The sequence below is a fragment of the Pristiophorus japonicus genome, unplaced genomic scaffold (assembly GCF_044704955.1).
Source record: "Pristiophorus japonicus isolate sPriJap1 unplaced genomic scaffold, sPriJap1.hap1 HAP1_SCAFFOLD_647, whole genome shotgun sequence".
In the NCBI taxonomy this organism is placed as follows: Eukaryota; Metazoa; Chordata; class Chondrichthyes; family Pristiophoridae; genus Pristiophorus; species Pristiophorus japonicus.
In genome coordinates this window covers 160-19,436 of record NW_027254559.1, presented here as the reverse complement: position 1 = coordinate 19,436, position 19,277 = coordinate 160, and the positions used below count along the sequence as shown (strand labels likewise).

Sequence of the window (19,277 nt, the reverse complement as noted above, 5' to 3'; positions counted from 1 at the left end):
CCCACATCGCGGTCTCTGCCCCACTCCCTGCGGCCCCTGTATTGTTGGGGTATTGGGGACACTGCCCGTCGGAGTATTGATGTACGCATTGTGCGATGTTCCCCAGGTGTCTCCGCCGGATCAGCGATGTCCGACCTCAGGGACCCTCACTGCGCTGGAGGTCATCAGCTCCAAAGACCTGGCCAATCACCTGACAGACTACGACTGGGAGCTCTTCGCGTCCGTCCATGAGGTAATGTTCGCGGGGCGAGGGCAGAGGGACGGTAATAGGGCTCGGTGCAGAGAGGGGAGGGGGAGTGTGGGGGGAGTGTGGGGGGAGAGAGAGGGAGAGTGTGGGGGGAGAGAGAGGGGAGGGGGAGTGTGGGGGGGAGAGAGAGGGGAGGGGGAGTGGGGGAGAGAAAGGGAGAGGGAGTGTGGGGGGAGAGAGAGGGAGGGGAGTGGGGGGAGAGAGAGGGAGTGTGTGGGGAGAGAGGGAAGGGGAGTGTGGGGGGGGAGAGAGAGTGGGGAGAGAGAGGGAAGGGGTGTGGGGGGAGAGAGAGTGGGAGAGAGAGAGGGAGGGGAGTGGGGGGAGAGAGAGTGGTGGAGAGAGAGGGAGTGTGGGGGGAGAGAGGGGGAGAGAGAGGGAGTGTGGGGGGAGAGAGGGGGAGAGAGAGGGAAGGGGAGTGGGGGGAGAGAGAGTGGGAGAGAGAGAGGGAGGGGAGTGTGGGGAGAGTGGGAGAGGGAGGGGAGTGGGGAGAGTGGGAGGGGAGTGTGGGGGGAGAGAGGGGGAGAGAGAGGGAAGGGAGAGAGAGTGGGAGAGAGAGTGGGAGAGAGAGAGGGAGGGGAGTGGGGGGAGAGAGAGTGGTGGAGAGAGAGGGAGTGTGGGGGGAGAGAGGGGAGAGAGAGGGAGTGTGGGGGGAGAGAGGGGGAGAGAGAGGGAAGGGGAGTGGGGGGGAGAGAGAGTGGGAGAGAGAGAGCAGGGGAGAGAGAGGGAACGGGGGAGCGGGGGGAGAGAGAGTGGGGGAGAGAGAGGGAGTGTGGGAGGCGAGAGAGGGGAGGGGGAGTGTGGGGGGGGAGAGGGGCAGAGAGAGGGAAGGGGAGTAGGGGGAGAGAGAGGGGAGGGGGAGTGGGGGGAGAGAGAGGGAGGGGGAGTGTGGGGGGAGAGAGTGGGGGAAGAGAGTGGGAGAGAGAGGGAACGGGGGAGTGTGGGAGAGAGAGTGGGGGAGAGAGAGGGAGTGTGGGGGGAGAGAGAGGGGAGGGGGGAGTGGGAGGAGAGAGAGTGGGGAGAGAGAGGGAGGGGGAGTGTGGGAGAGAGAGGGAGGGTGAGTGTGGGGGGAGAGAGTGGGGGAGAGAGAGGGAGTGTGGGGAGAGAGTTTGGGGGAGAGTGGGAACGAGGGGAGTGTGGGGGGAGAGAGAGTGGGGGAGAGAGAGGGAGTGTGGGGGAGAGAGTGTGGGGGAGAGGGGAACGAGGGAGTGTGGGGGAGAGAGAGGGAGTGTGGGGAGAGAGTGTAGGGGAGAGAGGGAATGAGGGAGTGTCGGGGGAGAGAGAGTGGGGGAGAAAGAGTGAAGGGGAGTTGGGGGAGAGAGAGTGGGGGAGAAAGAGTGAAGGGGAGTTGGGGGAGAGAGGGAAGGGGGAGTGTGGGGAGAGAGTGGGGGGGAGTGTGGGGAGAGAGAGTGGGGGAGAGAGAGGGAGGGGGGAGAGAGAGTGGGGGAGAGAGAGGAAGGGGGAAAGTGTGGGGAGTGGGGGAGAGAGAGGGAAGGGAGAGAGAGTGGGTGAGAGAGAGGGAAGGGGGAGTGTGGGGAGAGAGAGTGGGGGAAAGAGAGGGAAGGGGAGAGGTGGGGGAGAGAGAGCGAAGGGAGTGTAGGGAGAGAGAGTGGGGGAGAGAGGGGGAGTGTGGGGAGAAAGAGTGGGGGAGAGAGAGGGAGGGGGGAGAGAGGGAAGGGGGGAGTGTGGGAAGAGAGAGTGGGGGAGAGAGAGGGAAGGGGAGAGTGTGGGGAGAGAGAGTTGGGGGAAGGGGAGAGTGTGGGGAGAGAGAGTGGAGGGAGAGAGAGGGAAGGGGGGAGTGTGGGGGAGAGAGCGGGGAGAGAGAGGGAAGGGGAGAGTGTGGGGAGAGAGAGTGGGAGGGGGAGTGGGGGGAGAGAGGGAATGGGGGAGTGTGGGGGAGAGAGAGTGGGGGAGAGAGCGGGAGGGGGAGGGGGAGTGGGGGAGAGAGAGGGAGGAGGAGTGGGGGAGAGGGAGGAGGAGTGGGGGAGAGAGGGAAGGGGGGAGTGTGGGGAGAGGCAGTGTGGGGGGAGAGAGAGGGAAGGGGCGAGTGTGGGAGAGAGAGTGGGAGGGGGAGTGTGGGGAGAGAGAGAGTGGGGGAGAGAGAGGGAACTGAGGAGAGAGAGGGAAGGGGGAGTGTGGGGAGAGAGACTGGGGGAGAGAGTCGGGGAGAAAGAGTGGGGGAGAGAGAGAGGGAGAGAGTGGGGGAGAGAGAGGGAACTGGGGAGAGAGACTGGGGGAGAGAGAGGGAAGGGGGGGAGTTTGGGGAGAGAGAGTGAGGGGTGAGTGTGGGGAGAGAGAATGGGGGAGAGAGGGAAGAGGGAGTATGGGGAGTGGGAGTGGGGCGAGAGTGTGGGGAGAGAGAGTGGGGGAGAGAAAGGGTGGGGGAGAGAGATGGAGGGGTGAGTGTGGGGAGAGAGAGTGGGGGAGGGAGAGGGAGGGGTGAGTGGGGGAGAGAGAATGGGGGAGAGAGAGGGAAGGGGGAGTGTGGGGAGAGAGAGTGGGGGGAGAGTGTGGGGAGAGAGAGTGGGGGAGAGAGAGGGAAGGGAGGAGTGTGGGGAGAGAGAGGGAAGGGGAGAGTGTGGGGAGAGAGAGTGGGGGAGAGAGAGGGAAGGGGGGAGTGTGGGGAGAGAGAGAGTGGTGGTGCAGACTCGAAGGGCCGAATGGCCTGTTCCTGCACCTATTTTCTATGTTTCTATACATAAAGTAATGACACTGAGTGTAGAGGAACAGAGGGACCTGGGAGTGCAGGTCCACAGATCCCTGAAGGTAGCAGGCCAGGTGGATAATGTGGTTAAGAAGGCGTACGGAATACTTGCCTTTATTGGCCGAGGCATGGAATACAAGAGCAGGGAGGTTATGCTTGAACTGTATAAAACACTGGTTAGGCCACAGCTGGAGTACTGCGTGCATGTTCTGGTCACCACATTACAGGAAGGATGTGATTGTACTGGAGAGGGTGCAGAGGAGATTGACCAGGATGTTGCACTCGAGAGGGTACAGAGGAGATTTACCAGGTTGTTGCACTGGAGAGGGTACAGAGGAGATTTACCAGGATGTTGCACTGGAGAGGGTACAGAGGAGATTTACCAGGATGTTGCACTGGAGAGGGTGCAGAGGAGATTTACCAGGATGTTGCACTGGAGAGGGTACAGAAGAGATTGACCAGGATGTTGCACTGGAGAGGGTACAGAGGAGATTTACCAGGATGTTGCAAATGGAGAGGGTACAGAGGAGATTTACCAGGATGTTGCAATGGAGAGGGTACAGAGGAGATTTACCAGGATGTTGCACTGGAGAGGGTACAGAGGAGATTTACCAGGATGTTGCACTGGAGAGGGTACAGAGGAGATTTACCAGGATGTTGCACTGGAGAGGGTACAGAGGAGATTTACCAGGATGTTGCCTGGAGAGGGTACAGAGGAGATTTACCAGGATGTTGCACTGGAGAGGGTACAGAGGAGATTTACCAGGATGTTGCACTGGAGAGGGTACAGAGGAGATTGACCAGGATGTTGCACTGGAGAGGGTACAGAGGAGATTTACCAGGATGTTGCACTGGAGAGGGTGCAGAGGAGATTTACCAGGATGTTGCACTGGAGAGGGTGCAGAGGAGATTGACCAGGATGTTGCACTGGAGAGGGTACAGAGGAGATTTACCAGATGTTGCACTGGAGAGGGTACAGAGGAGATTGACCAGGATGTTGCACTGGAGAGGGTACAGAGGAGATTGACCAGGATGTTGCACTGGAGAGGGTACAGAGGAGATTGACCAGGATGTTGCACTGGAGAGGGTACAGAGGAGATTTACCAAGATGTTGCACTAGAGAGGGTGCAGAGGAGATTTAGCAGGATGTTGCACTGGAGAGGGTACAGAGGAGATTGACCAGGATGTTGCACTGGAGAGGGTACAGAGGAGATTTACCAGGATGTTGCACTGGAGAGGGTGCAGAGGAGATTTACCAGGATGTTGCACTGGAGAGGGTGCAGAGGAGATTGACCAGGATGTTGCACTGGAGAGGGTACAGAGGAGATTTACCAGGATGTTGCACTGGAGAGGGTGCAGAGGAGATTTACCAGGATGTTGCACTGGAGAGGGTACAGAGGAGATTTAGCAGGATGTTGCACTGGAGAGGGTACAGAGGAGATTTACCAGGATGTTGCACTGGAGAGGGTGCAGAGGAGATTGACCAGGATGTTGCACTGGAGAGGGTACAGAGGAGATTGACCAGGATGTTGCACTGGAGAGGGTACAGAGGAGATTTACCAGGATGTTGCACTGGAGAGGGTGCAGAGGAGATTGACCAGGATGTTGCACTGGAGAGGGTACAGAGGAGATTGACCAGGATGTTGCACTGGAGAGGGTACAGAGGAGATTTACCAGGATGTTGCACTGGAGAGGGTGCAGAGGAGATTTACCAGGATGTTGCACTGGAGAGGGTACAGAGGAGATTTACCAGGATGTTGCACTGGAGAGGGTGCAGAGGGGATTTACCAGGATGTTGCACTGGAGAGGGTACAGAGGAGATTTACCAGGATGTTGCACTGGAGAGGGTACAGAGGAGATTTACCAGGATGTTGCACTAGAGAGGGTGCAGAGGAGATTTACCAGGATGTTGCACTGGAGAGGGTACAGAGGAGATTTACCAGGATGTTGCACTGGAGAGGGTGCAGAGGGGATTTACCAGGATGTTGCACTGGAGAGGGTACAAAGGGAGATTTACCAGGATGTTGCACTGGAGAGGGTACAGAGGAGATTTACCAGGATGTTGCACTAGAGAGGGTGCAGAGGAGATTTACCAGGATGTTGCACTGGAGAGGGTACAAAGGGAGATTTACCAGGATGTTGCACTGGAGAGGGTACAGAGGAGACTTATCAGGATGTTGCACTGGAGAGGGTACAGAGGGGGATTTACCAGGATGTTACACTGGAGAGGGTACAGAGGAGATTTACCAGGATGTTGCACTGGAGAGGGTACAGAGGAGATTTACCAGGATGTTGCACTAGAGAGGGTACAGAGGAGATTTACCAGGATGTACCTAACCCCTCTCCTTGTTCCGTAGATACAGCTTGTCTACTACAGCTTCGGGAAGTTCGTGTCCGGTCTGGGATCCACAGCCAACCTGGAGAGATACCTAAGGAGATTCAACGAGATCCAGTTTTGGGCAGCCAGTGAGATCTGCCTGTGTGTTGACCCCGTCAAGCGAGCTCTCCTCCTCAAGAAATTAATTAAGGTTGCAGCTTAGTAAGTAACTGGGCGTAGGAGGGGTATTGATTCAACGACAAATGTTGGCCCCATGACACAAGGGAAAATTTCAGTGCCTGCCCTGGGACAGAGTAGAGGGAGCTTTACTCTGTATCTCACCCTGTGCTGTACCTGCCCTGGGAGTGTTTGATGGGACAGTGTAGAGGGAGCTTTACTCTATATCTAACCCCCTGTACCTGCCCTGGGAGTGTTTGATGGGACAGTGTAGAGGGAGCTTTACTCTGTATCTAACCCCCTGTACCTGCCCTGGGAGTGTTTGATGGGACAGTGTAGAGGGAGCTTTACTCTGTATCTAACCCCGTGCTGTACCTGCCCTGGGAGTGTTTGATGGGACAGTGTAGAGGGAGCTTTACTCTGTATCTAACCCCCTGTACCTGCCCTGGGAATGTTTGATGGGACAGTGTAGAGGGAGCTTTACTCTGTATCTAACCCCCTGTACCTGCCCTGTGAGTGTTTGAGGGGATAGTCTAGAGGGAGCTTTACTCTGTATCTAACCCCGTGCTGTACCTGCCCTGGGAGTGTTTGATGGGACAGTGCAGAGGGAGCTTTACTCTGTATCTAACCCCCTGTACCTGCCCTGGGAGTGTTTGATGGGACAGTGTAGAGGGAGCTTTACTCTGTATCTAACCCCCTGTACCTGCCCTGGGAGTGTGTGATGGGACAGTGTAGAGGGAGCTTTACTCTGTCTAAGAGGTGTTTCCAGTTAATGTCCCTCTCTCTGTTTCAGTTGTAAGGAGCAGAGGAATATGAATTCTTTTTTCGCCATCATGTTTGGACTCAGTAACAGTGCTGTCCATAGGCTTTACCGAACCTGGGAGGTAATGACTATAATTTTCTCCAACCTTGTACCGAGGTTATCTGTTTAATATGTCTTCTCCTGTACCACCATTCAGTGGAGATCATAAAATCACAGAAATTTACAGCACGGACGGAGGCCATTTCGGCCCATCGTGTCCGCGCCGGCCGACCAAGAGCTACCCAGCCTAATCCCACTTTCCAGCTCTCGGTCCGTAGCCCTGTAGGTTACGGCACTTCAAGTGCACATCCAAATGTGGTGAGGGTTTCTGCCTCTACCACCCTTTCAGGCCGTGAGTTCCACCCCAGACCCCCACCACCCTCTGGGTGAAGACATTTCCCCTCAAATCCCCTCTAAACCTCCCCCCAATTACTTTCAATCTCTGCCCCCTGGTTGTTGATCCCTCTACCAAGGGAAACAGATCCTTCCTATCCACTCTATCCAGGCCCCTCATCATTTAATATACCTCAATCAGGTCTCCCCTCAGCCTCCTCTGTTCCAAAGAAAACAACCCCAGCCTATCCAATCTTTCCTCATCGCTAAAATTCTCCAGTCCAGGCAACATCCTGGTAAATCGCCTCTGCACCCTCTCCAGTGCAACATCCTGGTAAATCTCCTCTGTACCCTCTCCAGTGCAACATCCTGGTAAATCTCCTCTGTACCCTCTCCAGTGCAACATCCTGGTAAATCTCCTCTGCATCCTCTCCAGTGCAACATCCTGGTAAATCTCCTCTGTACCCTCTCCAGTGCAACATCTTGGTAAATCTCCTCTGTACCCTCTCCAGTGCAACATCCTGGTAAATCTCCTCTGTACCCTCTCCAGTGCAACATCCTGGTAAATCTCCTCTGTACCCTCTCCAGTGCAACATCCTGGTAAATCTCCTCTGCATCCTCTCCAGTGCATTCACATCTTTCCTGTAATGCGGTGACCAGAACTGCACGCAGTACTCCAGCTGTGGCCTAACCAGTCTTTTATGGCTGATAATGGCTGATCTGTGACCTAACTCCATATACCCGCCTTTGCCCCATATCCCTGAATACCCTTTGGTTCACAGAAATCAATCAATCTCGGATTTAAAATGAACAATTGGCCCCCAGCATCAATTCCCGTTTGCGGAAGAGAGTCCCAAACCTCTCTCACCCTTTGTGTGTAGAAATGTTTCCCAACTTCACTCCTGAAAGGTCTGGCTCTAATTTTTAGACTGATTTTATGGAACGGGAGAGAGATAGGTTAGAACATAAGAAACAGGAGCAGGAGTGGGCCATTGGGCCCCTCGAGCCTGCTCCTCCATTTAATATGATCATGGCTGATCCGATCATGGACTCAGCTCCACTTCCCCGCCCGCTCCCCATAACCCTTCACTCCCTTATCGCTCAAAAATCTGTCTATCTCCCGCCTTAAATATATTCAATGTCCCAGCCTCCACAGCTCTCTGGGGCAGAGAATTCCACAGATTTACAACCCTCTGAGAGAAGAAATTCCTCCTCATCTCAGTTTTAAATGGGCGGCCCCTTATTCTAAGACCATGCCCCCTAGTTCTAGTCTCCCCCATCAGTGGGAACATCCTCTCTGCATCCACCTTGTCGAGCCCCCTCATAATCTGATACGTTTCGATAAGATCACCTCTCATTCTTCTGAACTCCAATGAGTAGAGGCCCAACCTACTCAACCTTTCCTCATAAGTCAAACCCCCTCATCCCCGGAATCAACCGAGTGAACCTTCTCTGAACTGCCTCCAAAGCAAGTATATCCTTTCGTAAATACGGAGATCAAAACTGCACGCAGTACTCCAGGTGTGGCCTCACCAATACCCTGTATAACTGTAGCAAGACTTCCCTGCTTTTATACTCCATCCCCTTTGCAATAAAGGCCAAGATACCATTGGCCTTCCTGATCACTTGCTGTACCTGCATACTAACCTTTTGTGTTTCATGAAAACTTTTATCCTGAAAACGTTGATCAGCTCACCCTGTTAACCTTCTAAAATGACAAAGTATTATTTAAATGGTGATGGCTTGGGAAGTGTGGATGTACAGAGGGACCTGGGTGCCCCTGTACACCAGTCATTGTAAGCAAACACGCAGGGGCAGCAAGCAGTTAGGGAGGCCAATGGTATGTTGTCCTTCATTGCAAGAGGGTTTGAGTACAGGGGCAAGGATGTCTTACTGCAGTTATACAGGGCCTTGGTGAGACCACACCTGGAGTACTGTGTGCAGTTTGGGTCTCCTTACCTAAGGAAGGATATACTTGCCACAGAGGGAGTGCAGCGAAGGTTCACCAGACTGATTCCTGGGAGGGCAGGACTGCCGTATGAGGAGAGATTGGGTCGACTGGGCCTGTATTCACTGGAGTTTAGAAGAATGAGAGGGGATCTCATTGAAAGGTATAAAATTCTGACGGGGTTGGACAGACTGGATGTGGGGAGGATGTTTCCCCGGAGGCTGGGAAGTCTAGAACAAGGGGTCACACAGTCTCAGGATACGGGGGAGGAAATTTAGGAGCGAGATGAGGAGAAATGTTCTCACTCAGAGGGTGGTGAACCTGTGGAATTCTCTACCACAGAAGGCTGTGGAGGCCAAGTCACTGAATATATTTAAGGTTGGCATGCAGGTACAGCAGGCGGTTAAGAAAGCAAATGGCATGTTGGCCTTCATAGCGAGGGGATTTGAGTACAGGGGCAGGGAGGTGTTGCTACAGTTGTACAGGGCCTTGGTGAGGCCGCACCTGGAGTATTGTGTACAGTTTTGGTCTCCTAACTTGAGGAAGGACATACTTGCTGTTGAGGGAGTGCAGCGAAGATTCACCAGACTGATTCCCGGGATGGTGGGACTGACCTATCAAGAAAGACTGAATCAACTGGGCTTGTATTCACTGGAGTTCAGAAGAGTGAGAGGGGACCTCATAGAAACGTTTAAAATTCTGACGGGTTTGGACAGGTTGGATGCAGGAAGAATGTTCCCAATGTTGGGGAAGTCCAGAACCAGGGGTCACAGTCTAAGGATAAGGGGTAAGCCATTTAAGACCGAGATAAGGAGAAACTTCTTCACCCAGAGAGTGGTGAACCTGTGGAATTCTCTACCACAGGAAGTAGTTGAGGCCAATTCACTAAATATATTCAAAAGGGAGTTAGATGAAGTCCTTACTACTCGGGGGATCAAGGGGTATGGCGTGAAAGCAGGAAGTGGGTACTGAAGTTTCATGTTCAGCCATGAACTCGTTGAATGGCGGTGCAGGCTAGAAGGGCTGAATGGCCTGCTCCTGCACCTATTTTCTATGTTTCTATGTTTAAGAGGGAAATAGAGAGATTTCTAGACACAAAAGGCATCAAGGGGTATGGGGAGACAGCGGGAATATGGTGTTGAGATAGAGGATCAGCCATGATCATATTGAATGGCGGTGCAGGCTCGAGGGGCCGAATGGCTGAATCCTGCTCCTATTTTCTATGTTTCTAAATCCCGCAGAACACAACCCCAATCTGTATAATCTCTGCTCGTAATGTTACCCTTGGAGTGCAGGTATCTTTCTGCTAAACCCACGCAGCACTGCCTCCGAGCCCAATATACCCTCCCGAAGTTGTGGGGCCCAGAACTGCTCCAGGTGTGGTCTAACCAGGGCTTTGCAGATGACACTAAGCTGGGTTGCGGTGTGAGCTGTGAGGAGGATGCTAAGAGGCTGCAGGGTGACTTGGACAGGTTAGGTGAGTGGGCAAATGCATGGCAGATGCAGTATAATGTGGATAAATGTGAGGTTATCGACTTTGGTGGCAAAAACAGGAAGGCAGAATATTATCTGAATGGTGACAGATTAGGAAAAGGGGAGGTGCAACGAGACCTGGGTGTCATTGTACATCAGTCATTGAAGGTAGGCATGCAGGTACAGCAGGCGGTGAAGAAGGCAAATGGTATGTTGGCCTTCATAGCGAGAGGATTTGAGTATAGGAGCAGGAAGGTCTTACTGCAGTTGTACAGGGCCTTGGTGAGGGCTCACCTGGAATATTGTGTTCAGTTTTGGTCTCCTAATCTGAGGAAGGACGTTCTTTCTATTGAGGGAGTGCAGCGAAGGTTCACCAGACTGATTCCCGGGATGGCAGGACTGACATATGAAGAAAGACTGGATCGACTGGGCTTATATTCACTGGAGTTTAGAAGAATGAGAGGGGATCTCATAGAAACATGTAAAATTCTGACGGGATTGGACAGGTTAGATGCAGGAAGAATGTTCCCTGTTGTTGGGGAAGTCCAGAACCAGGGCTCACAGTGTAAGGATAAGGGGTAAGCCATTTAGGACCGAGATGAGGAGAAACTTCTTCACCCAGAGAGTGGTGAACCTGTGGAATTCTCTACCACAGAAAGTTGTCGGGGCCAGTTCACTAAATATATTCAAAAGGGAGTTAGATGTGGCCCTTACGGCTAAAGGGATCAGGGGGTATGGAGAGAAAGCAGGAATGGGGTACTGAGGGAATGATCAGCCATGATCATATTGAATGGTGGTGCAGGCTCGAAGGGCCGAATGGCCTACTCCTGCACCTATTTTCTATGTTTCTATGACACCTGCAGTGGATTGAAAATTAATGATTTCTTTGTTTTCATCTGCAGAGGATTCCCAGTAAAAGCCGCAGAATGTATCAAGGCCTTGAGAGGCTAATGGTGAGTTTCATTGCGTGATTTACAGAGGGGGCGAGGAGTGTGGTTTCTATCCAGTATGGAACCCCCTCCCTCTCACTCCAGACTCCCCCACCTCCCCTCGACTCAGGCGCGATTGAAAGCGTCTAAATCGCTGCCACCAGCCCCAAAATGTTAATCATATTATCTGTTTTTTGTTGGGAATTCACGACATATAATCACAGAAATTTACAGCACGGAAGGAGGCCATTTCGGCCCATTGTGTCCGTGCCGGCCGACCAAGAGCTACCCAGCCTAATCCCACTTTCCAGCTCTCGGTCCGTAGCCCTGCAGGTTACGGCACTTCAAGCGCACATCCAAATGTGGTGAGGGTTTCTGCCTCTACCACCCTTTCAGGCCGTGAGTTCCACCCCAGACCCCCACCACCCTCTGGGTGAAGACATTTCCCCTCAAATCCCCTCTAAACCTCCCCCCAATTACTTTCAATCTGTGCCCCCTGGTTGTTGACCCCTCTGCCAAGGGAAACAGGTCCTTCCTATCCACTCTATCCAGGCCCCTCATCATTTTATACACCTCAATCAGGTCTCCCCTCAGCCTCCTCTGTTCCAAAGAAAACAACCCCAGCCTATCCAATCTTTCCTCATCGCCAAAATTCTCCAGTCCCAGCAACATCCTGGTAAATCTCCTCTGTACCCTCTCCAGTGCAACATCCTGGTAAATCTCCTCTGTACCCTCTCCAGTGCAACATCCTAGTAAATCTCCTCTGTACCCTCTCCAGTGCAACATCCTGGTAAATCCCCTCTGTAGTGCAACATCCTGGTAAATCTCCTCTGTACCCTCTCCAGTGCAATCACATCCTTCCTGAATGTGGTGACCAGAACTGCACGCAGTACTCCAGCTGTGGCCTAACCAGTGTTTTATACAGTTCAAGTATAACCCTCCCTGCTCTTGTATTCCATGCCTCAGCCAAGAAAGGCAAGTATTCCGTATGCCTTCTTAACCACCTTATCCACCTGGCCTGCTACCTTCAGGGATCTGTGGACCTGCACTCCAAGGTCTCTCTGTTCCTCTGCACTCAGTGTCCTGTCATTTAATGTGTATTCCCTTGCAGTGTTAGCCCTCCCCAGATGCATTATCTCACACTTTATCTCAACCTATCGTCCAATTTCTTTCAGGATCCATCTCGAAACCACAGAGCCTACAGATTGGCTATCAGTAAACTTACTGCACCGTTCCTGCCATTCATGCCTCTACTTCTGAAAGGTGGGTCTGCTATTTTTAATTTGTGGATATTTTGGTGAAATTTCACATCACTGTCCCCATCAAACACTCCCAGGGCAGGTACAGGGAGTTAGATACAGAGTAAAGCTCCCTCTACACTGTCCCCATCAAACACTCCCAGGGCAGGTACAGGGGGTTAGATACAGAGTAAAGCTCCCTCTACACTGTCCCATCAAACACTCCCAGGGCAGGTACAGGGGGTTAGATACAGAGTAAAGCTCCCTCTACACTGTCCCATCAAACACTCCCAGGGCAGGTACAGCACGGGGTTAGATACAGAGTAAAGCTCCCTCTACACTGTCCCATCAAACACTCCCAGGGCAGGTACAGGGGGTTAGATACAGAGTAAAGCTCCCTCTACACTGTCGCCATCAAACACTCCCAAGGCAGGTACAGGGGGTTAGATACAGAGTAAAGCTCCCTCTACACTGTGCCATCAAACACTCCCAGGGCAGGTACAGGGGGTTAGATACAGGGTAAAGCTCCCTCTACACTGTCCTATCAAACACTCCCAGGGCAGGTACAGGGGGTTAGATACAGGGTAAAGCTCCCTCTACACTGCCCCATCAAACACTCCCAGGGCAGGTACAGGGGGTTAGATACAGAGTAAAGCTCCCTCTACACTGTCCCATCAAACACTCCCAGGGCAGGTACAGGGGGTTAGATACAGAGTAAAGCTCCCTCTACACTGTCCCATCAAACACTCCCAGGGCAGGTACAGGGGTTAGATACAGAGTAAAGTTCCCTCTGCACTGTCCCATCTAACACTCCCAGTGCCAGTACTGAGGGAGCGCCGCACTGTCGGAGGGGCTGTCTTTCGGATGAGACAATAAACCGAGGCCCCATCTGCCCCCTCGGGTGGATGTAAAAGATCCCGGGGCCACTATTTGGAAGAAGAGCAGGGGGAGTTCTCCCCGGTGTCCTGGGGCCAATATTTATCCCTCAACCAACATCACTAAAATAGAGGTGATCCCATTGAAACAGACCAGATTCTGAGGGGGATTGATAGGGTAGATGCAGGGAGGGTGTTTCCCCCCGGGCTGGGGAGTCTAGAACCAGGGGTCTCTCAGTCTCAGGATAAGGGGTCGGCCATTTAGGACTGAGATGAGGAGGAATTTCTTCACTCAGAGGGGGGTGAATCTTTGGAACTCTCTGCCCCAGAGGGCTGTGGAGGCTCAGTCGTTGTGTATATTCAAGTCCGAGATCGCTAGATTTTTGGGCACTAAGGGGATCGAGGGATCGGGCGGGAAAGTGGGAGTTAAGTTCGATGATCAGCCGTGATCGTATTGAATGGTGGAGCAGGTTCGAGGGGCCGAATGGCCGACTCCTGCTCCGAATTCACAATTTCAGAGACATCCGACCCGAGGCAATTGTGAGCCTTCTGTCTGACCTGGTTATCGTTTATTTTGAGTTGCAGATATGACCTTTATCCAAGAGGGCAATAAAACCATTGTCAATAATCTGGTGAACTTTGAGAAAATGGTGAGTGATCGACCAGAATGGATCCGGGGGGGAATGGGCGACTGGAGAAGCTGGGGTTGTTCACCTTGGAGCAGAGAAGGTTAATGGGGAGATTTAATAGAGGGGCAGTACTGAGGGAGCACCACTGAGGGCGTGCCGCACTGTCGGAGGGGCAGTACTGAGGGAGCGCCGCACTGTCGGAGGGGCAGTACTGAGGGAGCCCCGCATTGTCGGAGGGGCAGTACTGAGGGAGTGCCGCACTGTCGGAGGGGCAGTACTGAGGAAGCGCCGCACTGTCGGAGGGGCAGTACTGAGGGTGTGCCGCACTGTCGGAGGGGCAGTACTGAGGGAGCCCCGCATTGTCAGAGGGGCAGTACTGAGGGAGTGCCGCACTGTCAGAGGGGCAGTACTGAGGAAGCGCCGCACTGTCGGAGGGGCCGTCCTTCGGATGAGACGTTAAACCGAGGCCCTGTCTGCTCTCTCGGCAGGATGTAAAAGATCCCATGGCCACTATTCCGAAGAAGAGCAGGGGGAGTTCTCTCCGATGTCCTGGGGCCAATATTTATCATCATCATCATAGGCAGTCCCTCGGAATCGAGGAAGACTTGCTTCCACTCTAAACACGAGTCCTTAGGTGACTGAACAGTCCAATACGGGAACCATAGTCCCTGTCACAGGTGGGACAGATAGACGTTGAGGGAAGGGGAGGGTGGGACTGGTTTGCCGCACGCTCCTTCCGCTGCCTGCGCTTGGTTTCTGCACGCTCTCGGCGACGAGACTCGAGGTGCTCAGCACCCTCCCGGATGCACTTCCTCCACTTCGGGCGCACTGGTCTTTGGGCCAGGGACTCCCGGGTGTCGGTGGGGATGTTGCACTTTATCAGGGAGGCTTTGAGGGTGGTCCCTTGTAACGTTTCCTCTGCCCACCTTTGGCCCGTTTGCCCGTGAAGGAGTTCCGAGTAGAGCGCTTGCTTTGGGGAGTCTCGTGTCTGGGCCATGCGGACAATGTGGCCCTGCCCAGCGGAGCTGGTCGAGTGTGGTCAGTGCTTCGATGCTGGGGATGTTGGGCCTGGTCGAGGACGCTAACGTTGGTGCGTCTGTCCTCCCAGGGGATTTGCAGGATCTTGCGGAGACATCGTTGGTGGTATTTCTCCAACATCACTAAAAAGCAAATTGGTCATTGGTCACGTTGCTGTTTGTGGGAGCTTGCTGTGCGCATATTGGCCCTGCGTTTCCCTACATTACAACAGTGACTATACATTTTTTAACAAGTACTTAATTGGCTGTGAAGTGGTTTGGGATGCCGTGAGATGATGAATAAACAATGACCTTCTCGTGTTTATCTTCTGTATTTATTCAGCGAATGACAGCAAGAACAGTGAACGTGATTCAACAGTGTCGATGTATTCCTCACAGTGAGTTTCTCTGAATCTTGCATCATTCCTGCAGTACTGTGCACAGTTTTGGTCTCCTTACCCAAGGAAGGATATTCTTGCTATTGATTGAGTGCAGCAAAGGTTCACCAGACTGATTCCCGGGATGGCAGGACTGACATATGAGGAGAGATTGGGTCGACTCGGACTACCACATTTGGAAAAGCAAAATTCGGTCAGGCAGAGTCAGCATGGATTTAGGAAGGGGAAGTCATGTTTGACAAATTTGCTAGGATACTTTGAGGATGTAACGAACAGGATGGATAAAGGGGAACCAGTGGATGTGATGTATTTGGATTTCCAGAAGGCATTTGACAAGGTGCCACATAAAAGGTTACTGCACAAGACAAAAGTTCACGGGGCTGGGGGTAATATATTAGCCTGGATAGAGGATTGGCTAACTAACAGAGAACAGAGAGTCGGGATAAATGGGTCATTCTCTGGTTGACAATCAGTAACTAGTGGGGTGCCGCAGGGATCAGTGCTGGGACCCCAGCTATTTACAATCTATATTAACGACTTGGAAGAAGGGACTGAGTGTAACGTAGCCAAGTTTGCTGACGATACAAAGATGGGAGGAAAAGCAATGTGTGAGGAGGACACAAAAAATCTGCAAAAGGACACAAACAGGCTAAGTGAGTGGGCAAAAATTTGGCAGATGGAGTAGAATGTTGGAAAGTGTGAGGTTATCCACTTTGACAGAAAAAAATCAAAGAGCAAGTTATTATTTAAATGGAGAAAGATTGCAAAGTGCCGCAGTACAGCGGGACCTGGGGGTACTTGTGCATGAAACACAAAAGGTTAGTATGCAGGTACAGCAAGTGATCAGGAAGGCCAATGGTATCTTGGCCTTTATTGCAAAGGGGATGGAGTATAAAAGCAGGGAAGTCTTGCTCCAGTTATACAGGGTATTGGTGAGGCCACACCTGGAGTACTGCGTGCAGTTTTGGTCTCCATATTTACAAAAGGATATACTTGCTTTGGAGGCAGTTCAGAGAAGGTTCACTCGGTTGATTCCGGAGATGAGGGGGTTGACTTATGAGGAAATGTTGAGGAGGTTGGGCCTCTACTCATTGGAATTCAGAAGAATGAGAGGTGATCTTATGGAAACGTATCAGATTATGAGGGGGCTCGACAAGGTGGATGCAGAGAGGATGTTTCCACTGATGGGGGAGACTAGAACTAGGGGGCATGGTCTCAGAATAAGGGGCCGCCTATTTAAAACTGAGATGAGGAGGAATTTCTTCTCTCAGAGGGTTGTAAATCTGTGGAATTCTCTGCCCCAGAGAGCTGTGGAGGCTGGGACATTGAATATATTTAAGGTGGAGATAGACAGATTTTTGAGCGATAAGGGAGTGAAGGGTTATGGGGAGCGGGCGGGGAAGTGGAGCTGAGTCCATGATCGGATCAGCCATGGTCGTATTAAATGGTGGAGCAGGCTCGAGGGGCCGAATGGCCGACTCCTGGCTCCTAATTTCTATGTAAATCCCGAGGATGGGGTCGCACAGACTGAGCGTGTGTTCCCTGGAGTGTAGAAGATTAAGGGGACGGTCTGATCGGGGGTTTAACGACTCGATGGGGTAGACAGAGAGAGAGAAACTGTTCCCTCTGGTGGGGGCAGTCCAGAACAAGGGGGAGTCACCTTAAAATCAGAGCCAGGCCGTTCAGGGGTGATGTCGGGAAACACTTCGTCACACAAAGGGCCGTGGGAATCGGGAACTCTCTCCCCCAAAAAAACTGTGGAGGCTGAAATGCAGCTTTCAAAACTGAGATCCATGGATTTTTGGTGGGTCAGGGTATCAAGGGTTAGGGTTAGGGTACCAAAGCGGCTAGATGGAGTTAAGATACAGATCAGCCACGATCTCATTTAATGTCGGAACAGGATCGAGGGGCTGAATGGCCTCCTCCTGTTCCTAATGTAACAGGCTCGAGGGGCTGAATGGCCTCCTCCTGTTCCTAATGTAACAGGCTCGAGGGGCTGAATGGCCTCCTCCTGTTCCTAATGTGAGGGGCTGAATGGCCTCCTCCTGTTCCTAATGTAACAGGCTCGAGGGGCTGAATGGCCTCCTCCTGTTCCTAATGTAACAGGCTCGAGGGGCTGAATGGCCTCCTCCTGTTCCTAATGTAACAGGCTCGAGGGGCTGAATGGCCTCCTCCTGTTCCTAATGTGAGGGGCTGAATGGCCTCCTCCTGTTCCTAATGTAACAGGCTCGAGGGGCTGAATGGCCTCCTCCTGTCCCTATTTATCACGTTCGTCTGAACGATCGCCTCCTCCCTAACTGCCCTGTGATCTTGCGACTAAAAGCTGACATCTCCTGCTCTCTCCTTCCCTTTCAGCACCTGTAATGGTTCACAAATCGAATGCAGACCAACTAACCGTTGACAACACCTTGGCTAGACTCTCAACGGGTGAGTTTTGGGTTTATTCCTACCCCCTCCCTCCCTCTCTCATCGCCCGTGCATCGCCCCACTGTCGGAGGGGCGGTACTGAGGGAGCCCTGCACTGTTGGAGGGACGGTACTGAGGGAGCCTTGCACTGTTGGAGGGCCGGTACTGAGGGAGCGCCGCACTGTTGGAGGGGCGGTACTGAGGGAGCGCCGCACTGTCGGAGGGGCAGTACTGAGGGAGCGACGCACTGTCGGAGGGGCAGTACTGAGGGAGTGCCGCACTGTCGGAGGGGCGGTACTGAGGGAGCCCCGCTCTGTCGGAGGGGCGGTACTGAGGGAGCCCCGCACTGTCGGAGGGGCAGTACTGAGGGAGCCCCGCACTGTCGGAGGGGCGGTACTGAGGGAGTGCCGCACTGTCGGAGGGGCAGTACTGAGGGAGCGCCGCACTGTTGGAGGGGCGGTACTGAGGGAGCCCCGCACTGTCGGAGGGGCGGTACTGAGGGAGCCCCGCTCTGTCGGAGGGGCGGTACTGAGGGAGCCCCGCTCTGTCGGAGGGGCAGTACTGAGGGAGCGCCGCACTGTTGGAGGGGCGGTACTGAGGGAGCCCCGCACTGTTGGAGGGGCGGTACTGAGGGAGCCCCGCTCTGTCGGAGGGGTGGTACTGAGGGAGCCCCGCTCTGTCGGAGGGGCAGTACTGAGGGAGCGCCGCACTGTCGGAGGGGCAGTACTGAGGGAGCCCCGCACTGTCGGAGGGGCGGTACTGAGGGAGCCCCGCACTGTCGGAGGGGCAGTACTGAGGGAGCCCCGCACTGTCGGAGGGGCAGTACTGAGGGAGCCCCGCTCTGTCGGAGCAGTACGATCTTATGACTTTTAACCCCCTGAATTCTGCCGTTCTCCAATTCTGGCCTCTGGAGCATCCTCTCTCCGTTGGCGGCCGTACCTTCAGCTGCCTGTGGCCCCCCTCAGCGCTGGAATTCCCTCCCTTAACCTCTCCGCCTCCCTTCCCTCCGTTGAAACGCTCCTTAAAACCTTCCTCCGTCATCCAAGCTTTTGGTTCTCTGACGCCGCTGAGTGTCCGAACCTTGTCTGGATTTTACCCACCTGACAAACGCCTTGGGGGAATGTCATCGCAAGTCGCTTTGTTGCGGGAGGGTGTTTTGGGATCTTGCTGTGCCCATCACCAAACGTCGTCTCTTTTTTTAATCGTTTAAGCCTCCGACCAGTCCGTTCTGATGAAGAGCACCTTCGCTGTGAGTCTCTACGTTCAGAACCTAAAGGTTATCAACAATCAACAAATCCTCTCCCAACTCTCCCGGGAACTGGAGCAGTGAGTGCGGCCATCGTGTCAACCCCTCCCTCCCTCCCTCCCTCCTCCCTCGCAATCGCTGGCCGTCCAAGCCGCACGCGCACAAGGGATCGACTGCGGGCTCAGGAGGAGGAGGCCCAGCGTGGTCGCCAACTAACAGGAGGAGGATTTCGCTCAGCCCCTTTGCGACTCTGCCCGCCCTTCCGCGAAATCGGACGGGGGGACGAGTCTCGTGATTGTTGGACCGGCCAACACCCTCGTCCCCCAAAGTGGCGGCTGAGAACCGGGGGGCAAGGAGAGGGAGGGATGGGGTTACCTTGCTTTCCAGCGAAATACCACCCCCCCATTCCCGACTAACCTTTGGGGAGGTGATCCTCGGCAGGCTAAGGTTGTGGGATTGGATGGGGGGGGAAAGAAAGAGAGAGAGAGAGAGAGAGAGAGAGGGGGAGAGAGAGAGAGAGAGAGAGAGAAGGGGGGGAGGAG

The 19,277-nt window shown here is 53.6% G+C and overlaps 1 protein-coding gene across 1 annotated transcript in view; it reads left to right on the top strand.

The window, feature by feature from the left end:
* Positions 1–18,917, top strand: part of rapgef3 (Rap guanine nucleotide exchange factor (GEF) 3) — a 112,881-nt gene extending 93,964 nt beyond the window's left edge. Inside the window, exons 19-27 of the mRNA XM_070874028.1 lie at positions 107–232; positions 5,306–5,487; positions 6,236–6,326; positions 10,901–10,951; positions 12,103–12,190; positions 13,626–13,690; positions 15,029–15,083; positions 17,439–17,510; positions 18,701–18,917. Coding sequence (XP_070730129.1) covers positions 107–232; positions 5,306–5,487; positions 6,236–6,326; positions 10,901–10,951; positions 12,103–12,190; positions 13,626–13,690; positions 15,029–15,083; positions 17,439–17,510; positions 18,701–18,819 — 849 coding nt within the window. The 3' untranslated portion in view covers positions 18,820–18,917. The remainder of the gene's footprint in view (positions 1–106; positions 233–5,305; positions 5,488–6,235; positions 6,327–10,900; positions 10,952–12,102; positions 12,191–13,625; positions 13,691–15,028; positions 15,084–17,438; positions 17,511–18,700) is intronic.
* The last annotated feature ends 360 nt before the right edge of the window (positions 18,918–19,277 follow it).